The 21,573-nt window shown below is 41.5% G+C and overlaps 1 protein-coding gene across 1 annotated transcript in view; it reads left to right on the top strand.

Moving 5' to 3' along the window:
- Positions 1 to 466: 466 nt before the first annotated feature.
- The window catches only part of rfx6 (regulatory factor X, 6), a 92,031-nt gene continuing 70,924 nt past the window's right edge, over positions 467 to 21,573 (top strand). The window contains exons 1-10 of the mRNA XM_078213550.1: positions 467 to 734; positions 1,351 to 1,555; positions 1,826 to 1,949; positions 2,268 to 2,329; positions 2,743 to 2,820; positions 5,562 to 5,589; positions 11,943 to 12,050; positions 17,041 to 17,118; positions 17,237 to 17,350; positions 18,803 to 18,852. Of these exons, the coding sequence (XP_078069676.1) occupies positions 467 to 734; positions 1,351 to 1,555; positions 1,826 to 1,949; positions 2,268 to 2,329; positions 2,743 to 2,820; positions 5,562 to 5,589; positions 11,943 to 12,050; positions 17,041 to 17,118; positions 17,237 to 17,350; positions 18,803 to 18,852 (1,115 nt within the window). The remainder of the gene's footprint in view (positions 735 to 1,350; positions 1,556 to 1,825; positions 1,950 to 2,267; positions 2,330 to 2,742; positions 2,821 to 5,561; positions 5,590 to 11,942; positions 12,051 to 17,040; positions 17,119 to 17,236; positions 17,351 to 18,802; positions 18,853 to 21,573) is intronic.

A 21,573-nucleotide genomic window follows, 5' to 3' on the forward strand; every position in this document is an offset into this window, starting at 1 on the left:
CTGTGGGTTTAATTAAGAAGCTTGAGGTACTCACCTTCACAGTAAGAGCTCCTCAGATCAAATTCACCCATCTGCTCGTTAGTGCAGACTTGGTTTTTGATATCTGAACTGAGCAAACAAGCAGCCGTGCTAGGAGGAGTTTAAATAGTTATTGTGACTGACTGTGCACCCTGCTTTACACGTTATTCACCTCGGGATGGTTCACCGCACCGGAGCAGCTTCGGTATAGCCACTGACTGGAATGATCCCAAACTGATGAAACCCAAGTGTTTTCCGATTGGAATATTGAGGATCGGATTGAGGAGTTTGTCATCGGATGTTGTGAGGACCTGGAGAGGGATCAATTTATCCTACCCTTTCAGAGAGATCATGAGTCTTTGATTTGATCCCAGCGGCTCCCCATTACAAAGGGACGGGGGAGGGGGGAAGGGGACTCGGGCAGTCCATAGTGTCCTTGACGTTCGCCATGAAGATGCCCATGAAGAGGATGCCTGAATCCCAGGGGTCATCCGTGGTTCACCTGCAGCCTCCGCACAAGCTGGCGGCTCGGGTTCCAGACGAACCCTACATGACTCTGATCGGCGAACACTTGGCTTCGTTCGCGGAAGATTGCGGCGGCAGGGAAGAGCTGGGGAAGAGCTCGGTGTCATTGCCTGCTTGTGGAGAGGAGGAGATAGGGACTGAGCTGGGCATTAAATCAGGTGGGATTCTATCAGCCACACCAACAGCCTGCGGTAAAGAATTGTGTTGCTGTACACACATCAGATAAGTTGTTGGAAAAAGGGATTATTTAGAAGCGCTCTTCATTACTTTGAGTCAAGTGCACAGAGTGTGAAGTTACAATTCTATTTAATCCTATTCTAATTAATCACACGACCACTATTTAAAAAATCAGTAAAATAACAAACAAGAGGAAGAATTCAACCTCGATATGTAATTGTGTTAATTTTATAGAAGCCTGGAATAAACCCGAATCAAATTATCTGGGCCAAATCCATCCATTCCTTGAAGTAATTTTTAAAAAATAATTAACGGTCCCAATATTGTATAATTCTGTGTAGTCCTGGTAAACGAAACATCAAAAAGGGGCCAATTGTACTCTGCGGTTTAAGGTTTTGAATAAGAGACAATTTGTTGTGTTTGAATAGAAGCGACATCCATAGAAATTGATGGCATGTGGATATAACGTGAAGGAATATGATGAAGGAAATCTGCACACCCAGCAAACAATGTAAAATAATTCAAACCGCGGTTCATACAGCAATGTTGAGTCAAACTCTAAAATGCCGATGGACACGGCAACTTAATGCTGTTCGTAACACAAACAGTGAAACAATTAATTGTAAGTAGATCGAATTGCGTCAAAAGGGCTCTCTGATCGTTCGCTGTTCCCACCAGAATCAGAAAACTGTAACGAAATCGCATCGTCCGAAGAAGAGGATGGGAGTATTTCGGAAGGAAAGGCATTCTTGAGCGAGAAACAACAGTGTCAGAAGAAGACCATAACTCAGATCATCCGGGACAAGAAGAAGCAGACACAGCTCACACTGCAATGGTAAAAGACAGGGCACCGGGCTAACAGCAGAACGTTTACTGGATCAAACCTTCTCGGGTGCCCTGCTTCAGAGCTGTGGATAATCCAATGTGAACGAAATCGCGGTATATTTTATAAATAGCTAATCGGTCATATTGCTGGCGAGTTCGTTAAAACAATCTGAAGCAAATGACTGTTCACAATACATCGGATTTGATTTTCTTTGGGCTAGATATGTCGCTGAACGTGCTTAAAGCTCCTAACTAACATTTGTTAATGTCCTTTTGTCAGGTTGGAAGAAAACTACATCGTGTGTGAAGGGGTCTGTTTACCCAGGTGTATCCTCTATGCACACTATTTAGATTTTTGTAGGAAAGAAAAATTGGAACCAGCCTGTGCAGCCACCTTTGGCAAGGTAAGGCTTGTTTATTCATCCACATTTATACCAGTGCTCGATTTTAATGGGAAACTGTTAGTACTCGCTCTCCACAATTAAATTTAAACTATATCGCCCTCACCAGCCGACTCTCCCCATTCTCCAGTTTGATCCCAATTCAGCTGATTTGTATAACAAATAGATTAAAATAAATCAACTACTTTTCAAACCAGCTGTTTTATATAATGGCAACGGGCAAACAACTTCCCAAGTCTTCGTTTGGACATCCTGCAACGAGAGAAGACATTTTAATTTCTTCAAAAATAAACTTTTTAGATCATCCCATTTTTTTTTCAGACAATACGCCAGAAGTTCCCGCTCCTCACCACCAGAAGACTTGGGACAAGAGGACACTCAAAGTAAGTCATTTAGATATCACTGTTGGGTGACCTCCACTTCTTTCAGTTGCCAGTGTTATCAACTTCATTGGTTGTATACACTTTTGGACTTGTCAAACCGGGAAACGCTCTGGAAAGTTATCGTCTGATTCACATAGCGGCAACTTGCTCGAGTTATTTTTACATCAGTCTATCGATGTTGTCACCAGCTTCTGTCAAAATGAACCCACTGTAAATCCTGATCTTGGGGCCACAGAGCCATTGTTACCTTTCCCAGTTCCTTATTTATCAATGGAATAAGATCGTGGAAAGGCTCAGTCACACAGGCCAAAAGGAATTGCCGCAAGCCATCGCTTTTGACCGATATCGCAGTAACTTGTTTTCTCATTGCCTTAAAACAAAGGTAACTTAGAAATCGTGGCACTGTCTTGCAGATATCACTATTATGGAATTGGCATCAAAGAGAGCAGTGCATATTACCATTCGGTCTACTCTGGTAAAGGCTTAACAAGGTAAATTTATCCTATATAACATATCAGTTTAACATCATTTCCCTCTTTCGTTGAAAATGATTATTAGTGTAATCAGGAACTTGCTTTATTACTCATCTGTGTCCTAACGTAAATTATATTTGCCAAGGTGAAAGCTAACAGGATTAGTGCAATAACTGTGACATCAAACAAAGTCCAATCTGTTTCTGGGCTGTGAGAAACCCTATTCTCAGAGATTGGAGGAACACTCTGCAGGTGAATGACACAGAAGATCTAACAGACTGCTTTTAACTACTTTTGTGATACCCTGCATTACTAAATCAAATGTTGGTTGCTCTGCGCTGGTGGTACAAATAAATGGCACTCAGTTAGGGGGACAATTATACTGCCATTAACGGAATGTCGAACAGAGGAATAGCCCAATGGACCCAATTGGCGTTTCAGCTCCACATAGCATCCTCCCACCCTACTTCACCCAACACTATCAGAATAACATTTTAGTCCTTTCTCTCTCTGGTGTATTTGTTAGCTTCACTTTAAATGCATTCATGTTATTTCCCTCGACTACACATCTAGTGTGGCATGTGGATATTCAAGTAGTGACATAACGTGAATGGCAGATTCACAATCTAACTGGGAAGTAGTGAAGCAAATATCACTTCTGCTAAACTGATGGACCCTCATCAGGCTTTTATTATATTGAGTTTAACTCTTAGCTGGTGAAAAATCACAGATTTCCAATCATGCAATTCACTCTCTTAAGAAAATCTACAACCGAGCCCAGGGAATCTGTAACTCTGGGCAAATATGCATTTAAATGCTGTACCCTGTTTCACCTGCTGAACTTTTTAATAATAGTGAAGAACTGACAGCCCACTGAGCTCTTTATTAAATATTAAAAAGCAAAGGCTGGCAGATAAGTAAGATTCTTCTTGAAGTTTAACATTGTATGTTTTCCTTTCTAATCTTTTCCCTTTAATCCTCTCCCCTCAACAAGACTTTCATTCTTTATCGGGGTGTGGTTTCGCAACTACCATTTGTTACCTGAGATCTTATGCAAATTGTCATTACATAAGAATTGACACTGAGTGCCACCAGCTTATTTTCCCATGTGAGTTTGCACATGAGTTGGTCCCTATTCTAACATTTATGTTAAGACATTCACAACTATACACTTTCTACTAGATTGTATTCCAGAGCAGCAGCTCTGGCTGATTTTTCCTTCCTTGGTCCAGAGGCCAATCTATAGCTCTGCATGAGATCAACTAATTCAGCATAGTCTGAAATTGAATGTGGATCTTTCTATGCCAGCGAATCGAGTGAGGAGAGAACCATTTAAATTAAAAGTTATATTGCAGTCAGTGTGAAATTCAGCAATACCTACTTGAAATGTTTTTGTATCACTTGCGCCTGGCACAGTGGTTAGCACAGCTGCCTCAACGTGCCAGGGATCTGAGTTCAATTCCGGCCTCGAGTCACTGTGTGGAGTTTGCACATTCTCCCTGTGTCTGCATGGGTTTCCTCCGGGTGCTCCAGTTTCCTCCCACGGTCCAAAGATGTGCGGGTTAGGTTGATTAGCCATGATCAATTGCCCATTAATGTCAGGGGGACTAGCAGGATAAGTACGTGGAATTACGGGGATAAGGCCTGGGTGGGATTGTTGTCGATCCAGGCTCGATGAGCCAAATGGTCTTCTTTTACGCTGCAGGGATTCTAAAATTCTTAAGTGCCCTAAAATTAATGATATAAATGACTGTATAAACAATTACTTTCTCCATGTGGACTGGTTACTTCAGTGGAGAAATCGCAATACAATTGACCTATAGGGCTGTTGATCTCCTGAATGTTCTCCTATTTATTTATAACAGCAACAAAATCAAAAACTTTCATTTGTAATATCCATTTCATGTAGAAAAATGCTCTGACGTGTTTCGCAGAATTTTAAAATCTATCTGAATTGGAAATGTTATATTTATGGGCACACAATTGCTAATACTTGAATGTCATTGAACTGTCAAGAAATTTGGGTCAATTCTCTCCTGCTCCTGCATCTCACTAACTTACAAATGTATGTTCGAATTAATAATGCTATTTATATGTTTTGTTGGAGGTTTCCACGGTGAGATTTCTTAATATATTGTGTTCTGAAAATGCGAATCTATTGTAGAACATTACGCAACATGAAAGGTAAATATGCAGGGTAGAAAAAAGAATAAAGTGAGAAATCTTCAATGAGACAGTGAAAAAGATCAGCCTTGGGCAGCAAGATGGCACAGTGGTCTGGGCAGCACAGTGGCACAGTGGTTAGCACTGCTGTCTCACAGCCAGTGACCTCGGATTCAATTCTGGCCTCGGTCACTGTCTGTGTGGAGTTTGCACATTCCCCCTGTGTCTGTGTGGGTTTCCTCCAGTTGCTTCGGTTTCCTCCCACAGTCCAAAGATGTGCGGATTAGCTTGACTGGCCGTGCTAAATTGCCACTTAATGTCGGCAGATTAGCAGGGTAAACACATGGGGTTATGGGGATAGGGGCCTGGGTGGAATTGTTGTCAATGGGCCGAATGGACTCCTTCTGCACTGTCGAGATGCTATGATTCTATGACCCCATTCCCCTTGAAAAATTGACCAAATGTTAATGAAACAAAGCATTTTTGTTGGAACTAAAATAACACCTGTGATTAAGCCATTTGAAGAAGTCAGGTTTGTAAGACTTATCTAATTGATCTTGGATAAAATACAAATTAATATTTTTCATTATTTACAGGTTTTCAGGAAGCAAGCTAAAAAGTGAGGTATGTATCATTAAAGCCACGTTAAGAACCTTCAGATCTCTTTATTCTGAATCATCTGTAAATGGACAGCTGCATTATTGTTAAGAAAATAAAGGATAATACTGATGGAAATAAGACTTTCCACACAGTGTTCACTTCTCTTTCTCAAACCATAGTATACAACCAGATATTGATTTCACCATGCAGCAATTACTGAGCTTGATAAACGGCCAAAAAGCAACGACTGTAAATAATGAATTTAAAACATGTGTGGTAGTGCTTGAGCAAATATTACACAATGTTAATGTGCAATGAAGACTTTAAAGGTAAACAATTTTTCATCAAAAATAAATGATTGCCACATTCTGTCTGTTTTATGTTTTATATATAAAACAACAGATGGCTCAAGGTCGGGCGAGGGGGTGGGGAATTGTGCTTTACAGGCACATATGGTGTTCCATGAGCATGATATAGTGCCATAAGCATGGGTGCATATAAAAAAATCTTTGAAACAAGAAGGGGGTCAACATCTGCCTATACATTTCGGGACCAGTTGCATTGAATTAATATAAATGATGTTTGTATTGTAAATAAGGGGCTACTCTTTCATTTTCACAAACCCAATGCTATATCAGGATGAGTTAATTGTGCAGGGAGAAACCATAGGTAATAAATAATAATGGGTGTTTTCCATCATACTAGTATAATGTTTGCTTGATATCAGGAAATATGCAGGAATGTAGAATATAGGAAAATACATTATTGGCAAGTTAAGGGCCACTGAATCATTTCTTACCCCTGCTGCTGGTATTTTACTAGCAGCAGTGTTGCATATGTCAGATACTTAGGCTGCCAGGGCGTACCCCTAGGTGCTTGATTGCAGGTTTGGGGCACCCTCCTGTTCAGACAGCCTCTAACTTCTGGTCATGGACTGGCTGCATTCCCAATGATGACCACTGCTCCCAGTGATACTGCTAGCTCTGAAGAGCTACCAGCTCTCTGATTGACTGGGAGCACTTGTGGTACTTCTTGCCTCCTGCCTTGAGGGGGTGGAGGAGGGGTGGACACCATAACCTGTCAACTGCAAAATCTGGTCATGATTTCCAGGATTGGCAGCAGTTGTCATGCTCCCAATGTTTTGGCTGGTGGATGGAACCACCACCTTTGCTTAACTCCTGGCTCATGTATTAATAGAAATGAAATTGAAATAGGAATGTCAAGACGATGAAGGAGAATATGTTGAGCCTTTCCAACACTCTAGTATTTCTGGGTTTTATCTATCACATGATTGCTAACAAATAATGCTGTACCACTTACCACCATATAATTTAAGGGACAATTGATTGATTTTTAACTGGCTTTAAAAATGCAATTGATTGAGAATGTGTTTTGTAAACACTTCTGCTCACTCATAGGAACAGAGAAGATAGGAGCAGGAGGAGGCCATTTGGCCCTTCGAGCCTGCTCCGCCTTTCATTACGATCATGGCTGATTATCCAACTCAATAGCCTAATCCTGCTTTTTCCCCATAACCTTTGATCTCATTTGCCCCAAGTGCTATATCCAGCCACCTCTTGGATACATTTAATGTTTTGGCATCAACTACTTCGTGGTAATGAATTCCACAGGCTCACCACTCTTTGGATGATTCATTCATATTACTTTTCAACAAGTATTCTGCATAATTTAAAGGGGGGAAGGATGGGGCGATTCTCCCAAAAAAATTCTAAGTGTCGAATTTGCATGAAAACTGGAGTAAATCACATCGGATTTTTCAGTGGAAGTTTAGAGAAGAATCTCCTACACTGTGCACCGCAGAGTGCACTAGCATGAATCACGTAAAAAAATCAGGGGCCTATTCCCACTGGAGAGGCTGGCAGCATTGCGTTGAGTGGGCTACTGTGCCTGCACTGATCTATCAGCACCGACTTCGGCGCATGCACAATGGTCCCTGTCTGCTGGCCAGTTAAATCTCTCCCACCCCCCCTCAGAGCCTAATCGCTGGCCCCCCAAGCATGCCCGGGTCCAGCTTCACCCCCACCCCCCCCGCCCCACTCATCACCTCCTCTCCCACAGCCCTGATCTCCCACCCTCTCCAATTCCCCCTCCTGCAGTGCCGATCCCCCCCCCCCCCCGCTGCAGCCCCGACCCTCCCAGTAGGCACCCCCCCCCACACCCCAATGGCCAACCCCAATCGCTGCCTTCCTTCCCACTGATCCTGACTACAGAGTGGCAGCAGGAGCTCCCACCTCCACTGATTGCCTCCCATCAGGCCCCACCCCCTTGGCACTGCCCTGTGCCCAGTGGGCAGTGCCAAGGTGCTCCCTGGGCATTGGCACTATGCCCCTTGGCAGTGCCAGGGCCTAAGTTGGCACTGCCAAAGTGCCAATGCCCAGGGGGCACCCAACCCCACTTCCCAACCCTCTGGGCAGCCTCGATTGCCCCCCCTTCATTCCAGCAGGGTCGGGCCAGTAGCTCTCTGCAAGTGAGGAGCTATAGTAATCCCCGCTGGTGTGAAATGCTCCTGGCAGGCGAGGAGAGGCTAGCAGGCCTGGAGACTTCTGTCCTGGGCCTGCTAACGCCATTTAAAACAGATGCAAATGAAGGGCTGCATATATAATGCAGCTCTGCGCCTATTTCTGGTGCGGAGCTGACGGCACTGGAAATCTGGCGCTGGGAGATACGCTCGGGGCCGGACGCCCAGCATGGATTGCGCCAATCTGGTGCTGCCTAAATCTCCCAGCCTGCTAAGCTAAAAAATTAGCACAGCGGGATGGGAGAATCGTCCCCTAGATCTTTAGCCTTGGTGATATCATAGCGTGAAGACCCACCTAAACAGACCCAACTGCAAATATGATGTATATAGTAATGTCTTAAATAATCAGTAACAATTGTACAAGGCATGCCGTGTTTGTGAACCCAACTCTCCACTCACCTGCTGAAGGAGCAGCGCTCCGAAAGCAAATGATAACAAATAAACCTGTTGGACTTTAACCTGGTGTTGTGAGACTTCTTACTATGCCCACCCCAGTCCAAAGCTGGTGAGGGCCTGGGTGGGATTGTTGTTGGTGTAGACTCGATGGGCCAAATGGCCTCCTTCTGTACTGTAGGGGTTCTATGATTCTATTTGTCTTCAGGGTAGAAAACATAAAAAGCATCCCAAGAATACTTGAAAATCAAAAGGCAAGAGATCACTATCACTGGAGAAAAAATACTACGACAATTAATGGGACTAAAGACTGACAAGGCCTCTGCACCCAATGGTCTGCATCTTAAGCTCTTAAAACAAATGGCTGCAGAGATAGTGGGTGTCTTGGTTGTAATCTTCCTAATTTCTCTAGATTCGGGAAAGGTCCCATCAGATCAGAAAATTACAAATGTAACACCTCTTTCATGAAATGGAAGAAAGCAGGCAACTATAAGCCAGTTAGCCTGACACCTGCCACTGGTAAAATGCTAAAATCCATTATTAAGGAAGTAGTAGCCGGAAATATAAAGGATCATCGTACAATCAGATAGAAACAATGTGGCTTTATGAAAAGAAACTCCTTTTTGACAAATGTATTAGAGTTCTCTGAGGATTAACAAGCAGGTTTGATAAAGGGTGACCAGTAAATGTAGTGTATTTGGATTTCTAAAACGCATTCGATAAGGTGCCACATAAAAGGTTATTACACAGTCTAACAGCACATGGTGCTGAGGGTAATACATCCGCGTGGAAAATGTGAGGTTGTCCACTTTGACAGGAAGAACAGAAAATAATATTATTTAACTGTGGAAAGATTGCAGAATTATTTTGCACAGAGAGATTTGGATGTCCTTGTACATGGATCTCAATTAAAGATGGCATGCAGACACAGCAAGTCATTATGAAGGCAAATGAAATGTTGGCCTTTATTGTCAGGGAGATGGAGTATAAAAGTATGAAAGTCTTGCTGCAACTGTGCAGGGCATTGGTGAGTCCACACCTAGAATACTGCATACAGTTTGGTCTCCTTATTTAAAGAGGGATATACTTGCACTGGAGGCAGTTCAGAGAAGGTTCATTATGTTGATTCCTGGAATGAAGAGTTTGTCTTATGAGGAAAAGTTAAGCAGAGTGGACTTATATTCAAAGGAGTGTAGGAAAATAAAAGGTGATCCGATTGAATCATATAAGATTCTAAGGGGCCTTTACAGGGTTGAGGTCGTGATGTTTTTTCCCTTTAAGGAGGAAATCTAGAATTAGGAGGCATAGTTTAAAAACAAGGTGTCTCTCATTGAAAAAGGAGATGAAGAGGAATTTATTCTATGAGGGTACTTAATCACTAGAATTCTCTTCCATAGAGAGCATTGGAGACTGGATCTTTAAATATATTCAAGGCTGAGTTAGGAAGATTTTTGATCTACAAGGAAGCCAAGGGTTACGAGAATGCAGTTAGCAAGATGGAATTGAGGCCATAATCAAATCAGCCATGATCTTATTGAATGGTGGATCAGGCTCAATTGGCTGAATGGCCTACTCCTGCTCCTATTTCCAATGATCTTATGATAATCAACATATTTGCCCTCAACATTTGGAATGCTGCCACACCCAAAGTTGTAACTTGCTAAGAAGGTTTACTTTTTAAATGGTCTGTAAGTTGAGTTCAATTAATTGTTGGAAAATTGATTGAACACTAACAGTATGACACAATTAAAATATTTTTTTTAAAAAGGAGGATACCGACTTCATCTGCCTTAGAGGCAGCTTGCCAAGATGCCCATAGTAGCAACATTCCCATCAGTAACATGCACATACATTACATGCAATGTATATATGGCTACATTACATAGTGTATGCTTTTAATCCTTATTTTGTATAAAGCTTGCAGCATTTCAGTCGCCTATTATTGCCCTCAGCTTGTTGGTCTTTTAGCTGCTGGTGTAGTTAACCATACGTCTTATGCTATGTGTTCTAACTGATATATTTACTCCTAGATGCACCACATTTCCATATTCTCTAGGTTGCCCATTCCCATATCTTTCTGTTCATATTTTATAAAAGTAGTCATCCTAACTTTGGGTGGGAGCTAAGATTTTCTCTGGTTTCTCTGTGTCGTGACATTGTAAACAAAGCAAAAAGATTCCATATGTTTTATTTCTATTTTTATTCTTAAAATATTTGCAGTTTTAGTAAGCATGAATAATATTTTTATACTGCTTTATCATATCTTTCAGGATGTTCCAAAGCACTTCACACACAGTGAATTACTTTGTAGGACTACCTCACTTGGTGCCAGGTTCCAGAAACCACATTGACATTCACAGTTAATTAAATCATTGGTACCCATGTTGGTTGAAGAGAATGTTGGCCAGAGTTCCTTGCTATCTTTAAACAGTGTCATAGTATCATAGTATCTTTCATGCCCATTGAAGCAGGCAGACAATTTATACACCAATTTTGAATCTTCTCTTATTCTTTCTTCATTTCTCACCTTAAAGCATTTGCAATAGATTTATTGAGCGCATTGATGCATTGCCAAACAAAATGAGATTAAAACTAAAAAAAAATGTTGTCTCAATTTACAAACTTCACAGGATCAGCTAAAACAACTTCATTTTTGAAATTGAAACTATAAAATTTGATCACAGAAAGCAAGTTGACAAAAAAGGATTTTGATACAATGTACAATGTATTTATCTTTTCAGCCTCACCTTTCTATGGGAGAAAGGAACCTTCTTTAGGATGCCAGCAATCTTGTTTTCTGAACAAATTTGTTAATTATTAAAAACTTCACGGGTAATTTAGCAGATAATATTGCAATCATTATCATAATGTTAAATGGTCATTAGAAACAGATGTTCCCAGTTATAAAAGGAATTTTAGAATATTTATATACAAATCAGAAAATGATGCAGAAATGTTCATAATGCACATCCATTAACTTGATCTAAATTTTATTAATATTAGCTTTTCACCAACAGAGTGACTTAATGCAACTCACTTTATCAAAGCTTTATACCCACTCACATCATCACAATATGTTGGCAACCAGGGTAGGCACATACTAAAAGTTGGACAAGCTGTTATAATTGGACTTGGCCATGATATTTGTGTTACACTAAAATAAGAAACTTATAAACAAATGCAATTAATGTGCTAACAATTATGGATTAGAACTTGATGCATCAAGGTTAGTCCAGTTATATTTCAAATATTAGTTGAATCAAAATGGGTTATCCGCACATCTAAAATTATTGATATATAATTTTAAAATAATTGCCTTTATTTTGGCACAGTTAAATATTGATTTTGAACAGGTGGCAATAATAAATGCTTCAGCATTTGATCGTATATTTAGAAATCTGTGTGCTGTCACAAAATTAATTGAACATTTTTGGTATGTTTACAGGGAGGCTTTACGCGGAAATATTCGCTCAGTTCAAAAACTGGAACCTTGCTCCCCGAGTTCCCCAATGCACAGCATCTTCTTCTTCATGGACCTATCTCAAAGGAGAAGGTAATATTTTTAAAGGAGGTATTAACTTCAATTATTTCACAAATAAATATAGGACAGTAAAGATGTATTATCATGAGAACCCAACTAAACTATTGATTAAATACTGAAGTATGGGAGATTGGGGGAACTGGACAGTGTTGTACATTCGAAAAGGGTGATTTAGGTTTAAGGACCTAAAGGTTTCTATCAGTTTTTTTAAATGTGCACATATATGCCTAGAGATTTAAGTACCCATTGATGATTTTTCAGCTTCCTTGACTGCATAGGAACCACCCACCACGTTGGGTCAGACTGCCCTATTTTTGTCCAGGGCATTCTCCAGAATGACTCAGGAAACTTGTTATAATATTTAAATAAGGTACTTTTGCTGGCTGTTACAAAAAGTTCTGCACCTAACTTGCCATGAGATAAACATGAGCAGAAACTAATTGTCAGCAAGACCTGTACAGAAGCGCTATTTAAAGGCTCACCCCCTTCATATATGTTAGCTGCTCTTCCTTTCCTCTTGGGCTGCTGGTTAACTTCTGGGTTTTCTTTTGCACTTTTACAGCTATCTCTGTCTCTGGTTTATGATCTCCGGTCTCTCATGGGGCAGTGTTATGGTTCAGGTCAGAAACTCCAGAATGTTGTACAGAGCCTGCCTGAATCATAAGTTTTGCATCTTGAATTTGGCTAGGATAAGCATGATAGGTGTCACTGCAGATATGACCCACTAGGGAGCTTTTTTCAAACAAAGTTTATCTAAGAATACAGTTAACACGCATAGTAAGAAAATTAGCAAGAACTTTTATCAATTACAAACAAGAAACAAAATAACCACTATAATGTATAACCCTTAACAAATATATCTAATGTGTTCCAATCAAACCAAAACCATTGCCATAGGTAAAACCCTTTAAACTGGTTCATTACAACAAAGTCTACTGCTCTCGTGATACTGGGATTGAGGTCGTTAGTTGAATTCTGCAGTCAAATGCTCCTGAGACTCAGAACAGTTTGAAGACAAGACAACTTCCCAAAACACCAGAGAGACTCTGGTCCAGCCCCCAACAACAACAGATTTTCACCCTTCAGAAAAGCAAGATCTTGCTTTCAGCTAACCAACAGAATTTCCAAAGGAAAAAAACAGAGGGAGAGAGAGAGACTTCTCTTTCAGCTTGATGCTTCTGACAACACTCCAACTCCCAAACTGAAAATGAACTCCTGTCACCCGACCTGCCCACAGTTTCTTTCCTCCTCCCAACAATGACATCACCTAAGGCTGAGCATGAATTGAAAAAAAACCTCTTAAAGGTACACTAAAGGCCTGTAGTTTCTTGGATGATTTTATTGCTTTAAAATTCATGGGAATTCCTTGTGAAGTGAAGGTTCATAGCAGATTGTGAAGTTTCTTGTAGTCACAGTTCTAAAAGGTTCATTCACAAATGTACTTTAACTGGAACAAGTTACATACTCTGGCTTCCTGATGTATCACAGTTTGTTCCTAGTCTGGTACATCGACTGTCTGAGCTGATAGGTCAGTGGCTTTGGTGGAACTAACTGTGAATAGTTCCTAGCTAATCAGTCAAACAGACACAAATAATGTAGTTCTTTCCATGTGACTTTTCCCAAGTTCAATTTTTTTTCCAAATAAGGTGGCGTGTTCAGATTGATTACACATCCTGTGTTGTGGTTTAAGACCTCTGATTATTTGAGACTGTCACTGTTATGATTTTAGGGTGACCCATTCAAAGCAGATAATATCCTTTCAATTGGTTTCAGGCCAGTTGGTCACTGCCAGTGTGCCGGGGTAATGCCAAGGGGGTGGGATCTTATCAGGGATGGGCTTGATTGGGGGCTATGCAGGGAGGGGTAAACAGGGGTGGGGGAGAGGAGGTCATGCAGGCCTGGGGCACAAAGGGGACATGTTGGGGGCCATGATGGGGGGCATGTTGGTGGCCAGATTGGGTGACCCATTGGGAAAGCCCTGATGCTGGCAATCCATGTTGGGGAGAGCATAGGGAAACATGCCACCAATGGGAGGGGGGTGCCCCAATGATCATGGGAGGAGGGACAGGGTCTTCCAGTGCAGTGAGATTAGGGCACCTTTGTTCAACAGTGCCTGAGTACTCTGGCTGAATAGGCACCGCCAATGTCCACAGTTTTTTTCCCCCTCCCAACAATGACATCACCTAGGATTGTGAGCATAAATTGAAAAAAAACTCTTAAAGATGCGCTAACATCACAGCAGGCCTGTAGTTTCTTGGATGATTTTAATGCTTTAAAGTTCATGGGAATTTCTTGCGAAGTGAAGGGTTCATAGCAAGTTGTAAAGTTTCCAAAAGACAAAAAGTGACTGAGTGTGGGATGATTGCGGTCCAGAATGTGCCTGATGGACAGGTGCGGACCGCTCCAATTTTCTAGCTGAGGTGTTTTTGGGAAAATTCCACCCATCATTTATCTACTTAATGACCAGGTGGTGGTCTGGTTCAAGAGAATGCTGGTGACTAAGGTCTAAATCTTCCCGTCCCGCCTGCCATGGGATTTGTCACGGGCGGAATGAAGAATTTGATGGACAAACAAAAGGTCTGTTGACCTCCTGGCAAATCTCACTCTTAATGTCAGGGGAGATGGGTTGATAATTGGTTGGAAACTCTTTGTCAGGGCATAGTGCTGGTAGCGAAGGTGGGGTTGATGACTTTCATCATAGCTTGTTGTTCCTCTTTTCGAGGCAGGTGAACTTAATGAATCTTGCTATTTTTTCTGAATGAATTTTAGATCTTATTTGGAGGCTTGCTGCATCAACAATTCCTCTCATTTTCTAACCTACTTCCATGGGTGGATTTCCCATTGTCTTCGCTATTCACATTATTGATTCTTAAATGTCTCAAGAAAAAATCCCCATTCTCTTGTCTGAGACTTTTTATTTAATCAAAGTTTTTGCTTTTCCTTTCAACACACAGTTTCCCTTTCTGTGCTTTCACCATCTGTTTGCTTTTTCTTTCCCCTTTCTTTGACTTGAGTAAAACGTTGCCTTATTTTTTATATCTGAGGAAGGCTCAGGGCAAAATCATTGACCTGCTTGCTCTTCCCAGCTGCAAATAGATAGTTTCCAATATTTTCTCTTTCCACTTCAGATTTCTGTCTTTGCAAGTTTTGCTTTTTCTTTGTGTGTTAATAATTCCAATGCAGAAATAACTCCAAACAATTCTAAATTATACCACCACCATGCAACATGTTTATTGAATGAATGTCACTCACTGGGATTCCTGGGTTCGCTTATATCTCTCTGTGATAAAATTCAAGTGGTTGTAGAAGTGGGAGATCAGAGTCAGAACATAAGAACTGGGGGCAGGAGTAGCCAGCTGGCCCCTTGAAACTGCTTCGCCATTCAATAAGATCATGGATGATCTTTTTGTGGACTCAGCTCCATTTACAGCCCGCTCACCATAACCCTTAATTCCTTTACTGATCAAAAATCTGTCTATCTTAGCCTTAAAAACATTCGACAAGGTAGCCTCAACTGCTTCACCGGGCGGGGAATTCCACAGATTCACAACCCTTTGTGTGAAGAAGTTCCTCGTCAACTCAGTCCTAAATCTGCTCCCCCTTATTTTGAGGCCATGCCCCTAGTTCTAGTTTCATCTGCTAGTGGAAACAACCTCCCTGCTCCTTTCTTATCTATTCCCTTCATAATTTCATATGTTTCTATAAGATCCCCCACATTCTTCTAAATTCCAATGAGTATAGTCCCAGCCTACTCAGTCTCTCTTCATAAGCCAACCCCCTCAATTGCGGAATCAACCGAGTGAATCTCCTCTGCACCCCCTCCAGTGCCAGTATATCGTTTCTTAAGTAAGGAGACCAAAACTATACATAGTACTCCAGGTGTGGCCTCACCAGCACCTTATACAGCTGCAACATAATCTCGCTGTTTTTAAACTCCATCATTCTAGCAATGAAGGACAAAATTCCATTTGCCCTCTTAATTACTTGCTGCATCTGCAAACCAACTTTTTGTGATTCATGCACAAGGACACCCAGGTCCCTCTGCACAGCAGCATGCTGCAATTTTTTACCATTTAAATAATAGTCCATTTTGCTGTTATTTCTATCAAAATGGATGACCTCTTATTTATCAACATTGTATGAATGATAGGGAAATGCACATTTAAATAATTTATCCAGCTCCTTGCTGATATCTGGCCCAGTGCTGACAATGCCGGAAATCCAGTGGCCGGACACATGCGGAGGCCGCGGTGCCCAGCAGGAAGCCCACTAAACGGCCTCCGCTTAAGTCTCCCAGGCCACTGTGCTGCCCACCCAAGGCCATAATTGAACCTAGGTCCCTGCTGCTGTGTGTTAGCAGTGCTAACCACTGTGCCACTGTTTTCGACAAATGGAGAGTTTGACACTTCACATGGGTTTTTACACTCGGGTTATTTTATCTGATAGCAAATAGTAGCCCAATGTTGTTAAATCGAAGTAGAGAACAAACTCACTATTTGTTCTTCTAATAGGGGCCATTTTAATTGCCTCCGCCCAGAATATTCAATGGTATGGCCTTGTTTGTACTGACAATATCATTCTGGGTAGAGGCCTTTGAACTGCAGCTGGTGTCCTCTCTTTTCAACTACAAATTGCTGTTTTTTAATGCACTCGTAATAGTGGGTGCCATGAGTTCACCATTATTTTGCCAGCAATTTCTGTGTCATTGCCTGATCTGTCGTTTGACTAACATCAGCCGCCACAGGCAAAGCTCTATAGGCCGGGGCATGGGGCATCTTTGCTTTTGGCTCTGACAATATTTGCATCATAGGAGGCCAATGGAAGTTCATCTGATTTGCTTGAAAGTCCTGGAAACATCTAAGAATTGGTTCATTTTTGAGGTGGAACTTGCCGTGTCAGGCCTTTGAAGTCAACGCTTAAACATAGAGTGAGTGCAATGTGTTACAGCAAGAACTCCAGATTGTCATTCTAATATCATTTACAGTAATTTGTTTGAACACAGGTAGATACACTAATTATGATGTACAAAACTCATTGCCAATGTATCCTGGATAATGCAATCAATGGAAACTTTGAAGAGGTGAGATTATTTAAAAGACGTTATGGTCTTGACTTTCTTTATGCATGCCTAAGAAACATTTAAAACACACTTAATCCAAAAGGTATGATAAATGTATTGTGTCGGACATGGTTTTCAGATTCAGAACTTTTTATTACACTTTTGGCAAGGGATGCCTGACCATCTTCTTCCATTGCTGGAGAATCCTGTCATCATTGATATATTCTGCGTATGTGATTCCATACTCTACAAAGTGAGTACTGCATAAATCAATCAGAAATATATAAGAGCAGCAGCATGCTGTAAGTGTGACCCAATTAAACACCCCTGTAGCACAGGAGAACGTCAGAACCCAGTCCTCTTGTCTATCCATTTTCAGGGTTAAAGTTTCCACCTTGGCTCCAGTCAGCAATCTGGACACAAATTGGACATGGAGAAATGCTGTTTTTACCAAAAGTAATGTTGTGGTTCAGATATCTGCCTCAATGAATATGCATGATTATGGATCTAAAATCTTCCAGGACACAGTGCAATCAGTCAACAGAACAAAGTCATGTGATGGAATACTCCCTACTTGCCTGGATGGGTGCAGCTCCAACAACACTCAAGAAGCTTGACACCATCCAGGACAAAGCAGCCTGCTTGATTGGCACCACATCCACAAATATCCACTCCCTCCACCACTGACGCCCAGTAGCAGCACTGTGTACTATCTACAAGATACACTGTAGCAATTCACCAAAGATCCTTAGATGACACCTTCCAAATGCACAACCACTTCCAAACTAGAAGGACAAGGGCAACAAATACATGGGAACAGCACGACCTGCAAATTCCCCTCCAAGCCACTCACCATCCTGACTTGGAAATATATCGCTGTCCCTTCACAGTCACTGGGTCAAAATCCTGGAATTCCCTCCCTGATGAAATTGTGAGTCAACCCACAGCATGTGGACTGCAGTGTTTCAAGAAGGCAGCTCACCACCACCTTCCCAAGGGCAACTAGGGATGGGCAATAAATGCTGGCCAGCCAGCGACACCCATGCCCCACGTTTGAATAAAGAAATGTTTTGTTCCTTGCATTAATAAATATTAATTGATGTACTTAAGAGTGATAACCTGGTGCAATTATATTATCATGCCTTAGAGTGGATTTATCACAAAACTATAAGCATTTTAATAAGAGTGTCTAATCCAACACATGAGAGCACCCTGATTTTTAATTACAGATAATTACTTCAAACAAAATTGTACTGACCATTTACTGGCTTAATTGGTGTTCACTGGTCAGTTTCTTAGTAAATTTTTTTTTACTATTTGAAAAGTTTTAAAATGTGCATATGGTGCCTTTGTGGCTTTTAAAAACCGACTTATTTCGAAGAGTTTCTCAAACTGAAGGAAACGGGTACAATTAATGACAGTTCACATGCTCAAATTTAAAAATAAGAGGAAAATGGCACTCAGTCATACAGAAGAAAATGAGATCAATGCAGTCACTGAAGACTTCTCCCTCACATATTGAATTAGGTAGTAGAAATACAGGGCCATCCAGAATTTAGATCCAAGGGTTTGTAATTTTTAACATATCTTGTTAACTATGCATTCTTGGAATTGGAAGATACTTGATCAGATTTGCCGATGATCTCTAAAACTCACCTGCTTTGAGCAAATTAAAAGTGTCATATTCTTTAATATTTCCCCCAAGGTCCTGACAGATGTGCTGATTCCAGCAACAATGCAAGAAATGCCGGAAAGGTAAGAGTTCACGCATAATGGAAAAATAAATAGAAAAAATATTTTAGCTATCACAAAATGATGTATCAATAACGTGAATATGATAATTACATTACAAAGCTACATTCTGAAGAGAATTCAATGAGATGTTGACTGTGACCTTCCGGCGGTGTCGCATATGCCACAGAATGTGTTTGGGCGCAGCGGGGCCAGAGAATTGCATGTGAGTGGTTTAGTGTGTTCTGCGCAGGCACCAAACTTCGTCAGTATCTTCCCACCCACCGCTCCCGGACGGAATCTGGTTCCTGCCCAGTCAGGGAGCATTTACATATGCAGAGTCTGTTCGAGGCCGGATCTTCCCTGCTCTCAAGATTTTCTGATCATCAGGCGAGCGAGAACCTGATGAGAATCACAATTGGTCTCCACAATTAGGGAGCAGGCATGATGGCAATGCTGGGGGGGATGTTTGGAAGCCAGTGAAGCCCCAGTGGTCAGGGACATGGCTGGGCATTGCCCATCTGGCAGTGCCAGCCTGGCAGTGCCAACTGGCACTCACCCTGGCAGTGCCGATGTATCCTTTCTGGGAGCAATCTGGTTTGTGCCAGTAGAAAGGGACCGGGACGATTGCAAACCCTCTGGCACCTAGCGCAAAACCTGTTTTTAGGCCCGCACACAGTTTTCCAGGATTTGCATGATCTATGTCAGGCACATATGAGGCTGGAAAATTGCCCCCTTAGTCATTTTTTGGACAATTTGGCCCGTTTTATGTATTCATTAGTAAACCTCATCTGTGAATATTCATTGCAACAATTACAGAAGACCATTTGTTGCATTGTTAGGCAATGAAAGAAACATCCTTTTATAGACCTATTTCTGTTGGATTTACAAATTGGAAAATTCCAAATGAAAGCTATTCATTGCCACTGGAGCACTGAAAGCATCTTACAATCAATTAAGCAATTTTAAAGTGTTATCATTGTTGTAATGTAGGAAATGGAGGTAGCCAATTTGTACAAAGTCCCAGAAACAGCAATATAATGACCAGGTAATCTGTTTTCGATGTTGATTGATGGATAAATATTGGCCATGACACTGGGGATAACTCCCTGATTTTCTTCAAAAAAATGCCATCTATGAGCACTGGCAGATGGAGACTCATTTTAATGTTTTATCTCCAACAGTGCAGCACTCCCTCAGTACTACTCTGGAGTGTCAGCATAGACTTTTGTGCTCAAATCCTGTTGTGGGACTCGAATCTGAAACCTTGTGGCTCAGATGTGAGAGTATTATCATCTGACACTCTACTGAATTTTTTTCAAAGGAAATGTTAATTATTTTCTATCGTACTGTGGCTACAGCTAACCAGTTCATTGCTTTATGGCAATCAGAAAGAAAGATTTATTCACACTATCAGAATATGCATGTACAAACAAAGAGTTTAAGTTTATAATTACAGCAGTACTTCCAATGTCAATTAACGACAGAAAAATCAATGAGAGATCATTTAAAATGTAACCTTCAGAGATTTTGGGTATCTCAGTTTCAGTATTATTCTTTTAGGCCAAGCTAGTCTATACACACCTTGCAAGATAATGTACACTGTTCTACTTCGGCTCAGTGTCTCCGCTTTGTGATGTTAAGTACTGGAACTCCAATATAAGGTTGACACAAGGTCGGCACGCATCATTTTCCAGGTGGCTAATTTTTTAAAACAAGGATGCTGCACAAATAGTGCATTCAGATGTTGGTATGGAAAATCCTGGAATTCCCTCCCTAACTGCACTGTGGGTGTAACTCAGCGACTGCAGAGGTTCAAGAAGGCAGCTCACCACCACCTTCTCAAGGGCAAATTGAGATGAGCAACAAATGTTGGTCTAGCCAGCAATGCCTGCTGCAGTCCATGTGGTGTAGCTACACCCTATGGTGCTGTTAGGATGAAGCTCCAGGATTTTGACCTAGTGACAATGAAGGAATAGCAACAGTTTGGGATGTTGAGAGACATGGAGGGGATATTGCAGATGGCGGTGCTGCCATGCCTTTGTCCTAGATGGTAAATATAATTGGTTTGGAAGGTGCTCTCGAGGGAACCTTGGAGAGGTACTCCAGTGCCTTGTAGTACACACTGAGACCAAGAGTGTCAGGAGTGGAGGGAGTGAATGTTGAAGGTGGTTGATGGGGTATCAGTCAGGCTACTTGTCCTGGATGGTGTTGATATTCTTGAATGCAGTTGGAGCTGCACTCATCCAGGCAAGTGGAGAGTATTGCATCATAGTTCTGACTTGTGCCTTGTAGATGGTGGACAGGATTTGGTGAGTGAGGAGTTGAGTTACTCTCTGTAGAATTCACAGCCTCTGACCTGCTCTTGAAGCCACAGTATTTATATAGCTAGTCCAGTTAAGTTTCTGGTCAATGGTAATCTCCAGGATGTTGATAGTGGAGGATTCAGTGATGGTAATGCCACTGAATGTCAAGGGGTGATGGTTGTATTCTCCCTTATTAGAGATAGTGATTGCCTGGCACATGTTTGGTGCGAATGTTACTTGCCATTTATCAGCCCAAGTTTGAATGTTGTCCAGGTCTTGCTCCAAATAGGTACAGATGGTTTTAGTATCTGAGGAGTCACACGTGATGCTGAACATTGTGCAATAATCAGCGAACATGCCCACTTCTGATCTTATGATGGAGGGAAGGTCATTGGTGAAGCAGCTGAAGATAGTTGGGCCTAGAACACCATCCTGGGGA

The sequence above is a fragment of the Mustelus asterias genome, chromosome 5 (genome assembly GCF_964213995.1).
Source record: "Mustelus asterias chromosome 5, sMusAst1.hap1.1, whole genome shotgun sequence".
Taxonomy (NCBI): Eukaryota; Metazoa; Chordata; class Chondrichthyes; order Carcharhiniformes; family Triakidae; genus Mustelus; species Mustelus asterias.